Raw genomic sequence first — 7,155 nt, forward strand, 5'->3', positions numbered from 1 at the left:
AATTTCAAAAAATTATACGAAAAAGGAGAACATCAAGTGCAAGTTTTGATACGATTTGATGGTTACAACTTACGAGTACAATAAACCGATGAACCAAGCAAAGCTAGCATCAAGCTCAAAACGCTCCAGTAGAATGACAACTTCACATGGTTTATAGGTCTTTTCTTGTAACCTCCTGTTCTACTTCTCTCACTATGATCCAGTTGGTTGACACGTAGGCAAAACTCACTGATGAAAGTTTTTTTAAGGCAGCTAAAGAGGCATTATTTACATTTGCCATTTCATTAATACAGTGAAAAATAACAGCAAGAAACCTGTTATAGAAGCCAAGGGAGGAATACAAATCAAAGACCGAAACAAGATGAACAGAACAAAGCAAAAGAGGCTAAAACAATAAGGCTAAGCACCAAAATAGAACGAGCTCTTGTAGACTATCCAAGTTGATGCCACGGCTTCTTTAAAGGATCCTGCTAGCAGAGTAATATTTCACCGTCTTCAAACTACAGATTTTAGCCCTTATCACAGCCAGCCTGCCACAAATGTACAATTATGCACAACCTCCTTAAACCTTGACTAGTGTCAATGCAAACATAAGATTCCATTCCTATCCATCAAAGTTCCAATGGTGGCATGCAGCTCCAGAAGGCATTGGACGATACACAATAAATTTGAAGCAGCAAAAAAGGTTTACATTTTCAGCTCATTTGTTACAAGAGTTTAGTATAAAAAAAATTGAGAAATCGGTTTTCACACAAGAAAACAAAGTTTCAAATTATTTCAGCTTAGATTTGGAAGAGCTCTTAAGAGGCTTTGCAATGGGTCGTGCAGGGGCAGTTCTCATAACTTTCTTCACGTCATACTTGATAGATGTCAAGGCACAAATCAGTGCAATCAACATTGTGGGATATACATACACAGCTTTTGTAGGATCAGAATTTGCTGGTTTTCCAAAGATCCCTTCCTTGACAAGACCCCAGATTACCAGTAGTGTCCCAAACATGCTCATCCTTCCAGGCTTTAGAAGACCCACAAGTGCTCCTGCCACACAGAAGTAGCTTCCTGCAAGAACCTGTACGGGAACCGGATAAAAGAGATGAGATTACAAGACAATATCATTTTTGACAAGATTGGGCTTATGGAAGGACACAAATTTGGATGACTGTTTGAAGCTAAACTAGTGCAGAAGTTGCAAGGTACTGAAGAGTATACTGGAACCATCCTGCAGGCCATTATTGGATGTCCATTTTATTTTCTCTTTTGCTAAAAAATTTGTGCACTGTCACATATGCGGAGTCAATTGTACTAGGAAGGACATAGCAGAAGAGTTACATACTTGCTGAACATGATAGGTTTTCATTAACCCAGCCAGTAACGATGACATGGAATTGCATTCCAATGGCTGGTGGTGTGTGTGAGTGTTAATTTTTTGCCTCTGAAAAGGGATGGACTGGGGTGTTGCTTTTGCTAATAATTTATGAAAGGACCAGTAAGACTAGGTATATGGTTCCCTACAGACCCTACCAATAGTAGAACAGTAGATTTCTTCACACTAGAACTGAAAATGCATTCAAAACTAAAAATTAGAAAGATAAGGACCTCTAAGCGCTGGAGGTCAGGTACAGCAGAGGCTTCCTTTATACTAGTTAAGTTATAGATGTTTAACAGGTTATCCCAGCTTGGAACAGTCATGTTCTTGACGAGGCCATTCGTAATGGCTCCTGGAAAGAGGAGTGCCTTCACCACAGCTACAGGAAAGACGTCACTTGCAATCAACTGGGAAGATGTGACATGAATTGGTGTTGAACACATTCCAGATCTGCATGGAATCCTGCCAAAAGAGAAAAGCTAATAAAAAGAAGCCCCATTCTGGAATCAAATCCAGTATATTTTACTCATCTATATATTTCTCAGTCAACAAGACTGTGGATAAAGAAATAGGGATGTCTTCATTTATTACCATTACTATTTCCAACAATATGAATGAACAAAAGACTATTGTCCAGCAAAGGCAACTGAACCAAAGCAAGCAACTTCCTCTAGTGATGCTAGTTACAAGGTATACTTCTGAGCGGAATCCATTGCCAGAGAAGTTGACAAATATCATTCAGCATTGAGCTGTTCAAAACCAAATGATCTACTACTTTCTATTGCAAACATTTTCACTTTGGAGAACGACAACACAGGAACGTTTTCATGAGCTGCAGCATGTTTCTTTTCCCTTTAAAAACTGCAGGGTAATTTGACTTCCATTATGTTCAAAACTTCATTAGGTCAAAACACTAAAAGAAGCTCAAATTTAGTCATTTGTATAATTAAATTAGGTTTAGTTATATTTTGACATCAATCTCATATCTCCCAAACTGGAGTATGATGTTTCTCTATAAGAAAGTACAGTTCCAATACAGAGTTTGTTGCAGTTCTACTCCTCTTAAAAGTCTAAAAGATGTAAAATACTTGGAACAATCTAAGGATCAGCAGATTAGGTGCTATATAGATTTTAACACATTAACTTATATTGACAGTCTTTATGACTGACTCCGAAGCAATTCATTTTAAATCAAACAAACAATAGTCCGTTAAATTACTAGTCTGCATGGTTGTTCAAACCTAATGCTTAAACTTATAAGTTCAATTCACATCAACATCACTAATAGAATTATCAATTATCCAAAAACAGGAAGACCAGGTTTTGCAAGAGTATAACAAACTTAGATGAAAATTTCATGGTTCAATCAAGAAAAAGAAAACCCTAATCCAATGATGCAATGCAAACAAATTGTATTGCATTGAATAATAGATCAGGTAGCAAACACGAAAAGAACTAGACCAGGATCCTAACATATAGTAAGTTGCAACTTAGTGAGATTCCAAATCTTTTTAATTGTACATCAGCTTTTAAATCTTTCCTCATATTCCTTAATCACTATATAAATGCATAAATGCAGCACCCTGCACTTCTGCCACCTACGCTGCCTGCTATAGTCCATCCATTTAAGCAAACTTAAAACAAGAGTTATTTCTTGCATATTGACAGTGTGGATGCTTGATAGACTCTATTAGTTATACTAGACAAACAGTCCAGATTGCTTAGAGACAAGAGTGAGAAAGGAGTTCTGAAAGTTTTCAAATCCTTAGTTCAAGCATAAAATTTTTCTCTATATTTTACAATTAAACATTTAAAATAAACAATGATGGGCAATATGGCTTCACAGGCTTACCATTTTTGAAATTAATGGTATATCAAATAAATCAATAAAACAAGCACCTGGATTTCAATAATGTGAAGTAATTAGTATCCTACAACATAACCTTAAAATATCATAGAGTTTTTTATAAGATACTCTTTGGTCCAAGACTTATCCCATGTAGAAGGAAAGCATTTCCTCGATAGGTGACCGACCTCTCCTCAGACCCCACACACCATAAGTGGCCTTGCAACTCCAAAATCCCTTTCATACCTGCTGTTTCCCATACAAACTTGAATAACCCCAGAGCCCTGTCCAATTGCTTAACCCCACTCCAAAACATCTTCTCCTCATTTGAAGTCAGAATTCTTCCCATGCACAAGGTAAACCTATTCTCAGAACCATTCCCATAAATCGCTCCACTCAAATCCACTTCAATATCTCTAACCTGTCCATAAAGGTAATACAATAAAAGTGTAAACAAACACTGTGATGAGTGTCCCAATGTCTTAGAGAGCTTCTTTTGTACCAGGCTTTCTTGGTGCCTGGCATCCTTATACCCAATGCTATTATCAACTAACACATCTTTGATCTGAGACAGACCTTCTTTCATAATCTCAATCTTCGTTGCATGATAAAGCCAACCCTTTTCACTCTTCAAACAGTTAATGAGATCTGTGAACATCTCAAGAACATCGTCCCATTTGCGTGAAGGAGGGTCAACAACTTTTGCAGGTGAAAGCCGCATCCATGAAGCAGAATCAGGGTCATAAGAAACAGCTGATTCAGCCAAGAACTTAAGGCAGCTAGAAACTATCTGCCCACCCATCTTGGTTCCTTTACTCGGGAATTGGCAATTCAACAAATCTATCTCTGATTTCAATTCATTCAAAATTTTCTCAATGGCACCTGTCCATATCCGGTGTTGTGTAATCTGTGGACATATTTTTAGACGCACCAACTTCCTCTGTTGAGCAGTAACATTCAAAACGTTGCTCACTTTGGTTAACGAATTCACAATCATGGGCTCTCTTTCACTAGGTTTACCAAATGTAGAAACATGTTTCTTTAGCACTAGCTGAACTGATGGAGACCCAATAAAGATCCTCGCAAGTGACTTGAAAGTACGCATTTTATGTTCAATGTGATCTTCAATGATGATTGAATCATCGTTCACATTCACAAGCCGTCCATCAACTAAATCCACATCTTTTAAAAAGTGGGCCAATCTTGTTAATTTTGAAAAAGACTTTTCACACCATTCATAAGGGAAGACCTCTCCGTGGGATTCACCTGCACGGTGATATAACACTGGATTCAAATGCAGAGCACCATTGTGCTTCGTTCCACAATAGTTTGCACCTTGGAGAACCTTTTGAACAACCGTAAGAGTCCTCATCAGTCGGCCAAATTTTTAATATGCTAAAAATCCCTCGAGATGATTGATTAGTTAGCTTTGGCTAAAATCTCCGAAAGTCAACTTCACAACTAGTAATCATAAAAACAACACTATTACATTATCCATTCGATAGCAGCGTTAGTTCTGACTTTCCATAGCTTCTCCTCAGTGCTTTCTTTCTCATTCACAGTTTCTTTTATCTAATCCAAATTGAAAAACAGATCTCAACAAAGAACAACCAAATAGGCCAAGCATCTATATGAAATAAATTCTATCAGCAGTTGCTAAAAATGAAAACAAGCAACTTAAAAGCAAAAGAGTGCAACTAAAAACATAAACCAATATAGCTAAAAGAGTATATCCAAATCAACCTAAACGTCCAAATAGCCGAAACCCAGATGCTAAAACATGGGAATAAGTAAAGCTAGAAATACCCAGATTGAGAAACAACTTAGGATATGAGCTTATGAATCTAGAGATCGTTGAAATTGAAAAGGATAAAAGAAATAAAAGGAGATTTACCTAAAAAGAGGGATCTGAAGAATGATAAGGAAGAAATAAATCCGAGATGACATTGACGAGAGGTTGCTCAGCCATCCCCTTGACGCTGTTGATGCTGCAGTAGTTGCCATTTCAACAGAGCGACCTTCCAACGCACCAGAGAAAGAAACCAACGGAGGGGTAGTGATGATCTGGTCGGATAGGTCTTATATACTGAAACAAGACCTGCGTTTCAAATTCCGAGATCGGAGTAGCGCAACCGCTGTGAATGATGACAAAAATGTATTTATCGGTAGGAATAGGTCAAAATACTCCAATAATCCCTCTTTCTATGCATTTCGTCAATTTAATCCATATACTCTAAATTTGATCAATTTAATTCTTTAATTTTAAAAAATTAAATAATTTAATCCCTTTTTACATCATTTAATTTTACTGTTAAAGTGACTATGTTAGCTCTTACGTTATAAATTTACTGACACGATAATATCATATGGCACTAAAAGATGTCATGATGGTATCCTGTGGTACTAACATAATAATATAACAGTAACACGTGACAATGTTGACGGATGGAGAAAAAATAATTTTTCAAAAAAAATTTGTACTATGTTATAAAAATTAAATTGAATAAAAATATAGAATATAGAAATTAAATTAAATAAAATTGAAGTGTTTAAAAATTAAATAAAAATATTTAAAAAATATAAATATTTAAATAGATGATACATATACTTATAATAAGTCAAAAATTTAAATGTAAAAGATTTACGATGTTAAAAAATAAATATAAATATTTTCTTATTTGATTATTTAATTTCATAATAGGTATATTAATTTATATGTTTTGTAAAAATTAAGTTTGAATTCTCTTTTTATAAAAAAATTATAAATTTAATGGTGGAGTTTACTCATTGTGGATCGCAAGCTTATTAGATTATTTTGAACCATTGCTATCTTTTGGAATGCAAACTATGCTCATCTTTATGATCTTGGATCAAAACATATATAAAAATATTAGAATGATAATGTTAATTTGGAAAAAAAATAAGAAATATTTCTTTTTGTTTTGTAGGGTTTGGTGATTGAAAAAAATATATTTATAAGGTTAATTTGTAAGTTTAATAAATTTTATGATCTCTTTTGCCTCCAATCTCAATAAAATTTTTGTTATTTTTTTTTAAATTGTAAATGCTAGAATCAAGCTTTTGGCTTTTGGCATTAATAACTAAATTTAATTATAAGGTAAACAAAATACTTAAAAGGAAAGTCATATTTTGTCAAATACTCAAAATTACAACGATAAATGAGATGATTTCTGGACAAATTATTTTCTCATTAAAACATTTAATGGGTTTACTTTTGTTTTCATATATATATATATATATTAGAAAAAAGACAATTAAATCTTTTTGTTTCTTTTTATAAATGGATTATGAAATAATCTCATTAAAAATAATACCAAATTTAATAAAAAAGGAAAATTTTAAATGATAATGATTTTAATGATGATATTTAAAAAAATATTGGATTTTTTCTATAAATGGGGAATTCAAACTTAAATATTTATAAATAAAAAAATTCACATTTGGTAAGGCACAATTTGTGCCTGGCGGTCGAGAATGCGGTTACGACACTAGCAAGGTGCATTTGCATCTTACAGGTATACCTGTCAAAAAGGGTTTGATTTATTGGGTCGGCTCATTTTTTATTAAATATGGGGTGGGTTGGGCTTGAAAATTTAGGCCCATATTAAAATCGGGCTTAAATGGGCCAACCCACCAAATAAGTGGGTTAGGGTGGGCTGGGGCGGGCTAGCTCTATGGGCCAAAAAAATAAATAATTTTAATTAATTTAATAATTTTATATATTTAATTATATAAAAATAATAATTTAATTACCAATAATATTACTTATTTTATATATTTTAATGTGTTTAATCTTTATTTATCAAATTAATAATTTAATTTATGAAAATTAAATCATAAAATAAATTTTATTATAAAAAATTAAAAAAATNTATAAAAAGTTTTTTTTTGAAAAAAATAAAAAATAGGCTGATTCAACCCA

The 7,155-nt window shown here is 33.7% G+C and overlaps 2 protein-coding genes across 3 annotated transcripts; both read right to left on the reverse strand.

Annotated features, from left to right (window-relative positions):
* LOC18588989 lies at positions 301-5,437 on the reverse strand. Its single transcript, XM_007013775.2, has 3 exons — positions 5,107-5,437; positions 1,597-1,828; positions 301-1,069 (listed from the first exon to the last, which is right to left on the reverse strand). The coding sequence occupies exons 1-3, from the start codon at positions 5,214-5,216 to the stop codon at positions 773-775; spliced, it is 639 nt and encodes a 212-aa protein (XP_007013837.2). The 5' UTR covers positions 5,217-5,437; the 3' UTR covers positions 301-772.
* LOC18588988 lies at positions 3,190-5,194 on the reverse strand. 2 transcript variants are annotated; one of them, XM_018127819.1, is made up of 2 exons: positions 5,107-5,194; positions 3,190-4,784 (listed from the first exon to the last, which is right to left on the reverse strand). In XM_018127819.1, the coding sequence occupies exon 2, from the start codon at positions 4,582-4,584 to the stop codon at positions 3,331-3,333; it is 1,254 nt and encodes a 417-aa protein (XP_017983308.1). In that variant the 5' UTR covers positions 4,585-4,784; positions 5,107-5,194; the 3' UTR covers positions 3,190-3,330. The 2 variants fall into 2 exon arrangements, with proteins under 2 accessions (XP_017983308.1, XP_017983309.1); XM_018127820.1 differs by having other exon boundaries at positions 3,190-4,839; positions 5,107-5,184.

Source organism: Theobroma cacao, chromosome 9, assembly GCF_000208745.1.
Source record: "Theobroma cacao cultivar B97-61/B2 chromosome 9, Criollo_cocoa_genome_V2, whole genome shotgun sequence".
Taxonomy (NCBI): domain Eukaryota; kingdom Viridiplantae; phylum Streptophyta; class Magnoliopsida; order Malvales; family Malvaceae; genus Theobroma; species Theobroma cacao.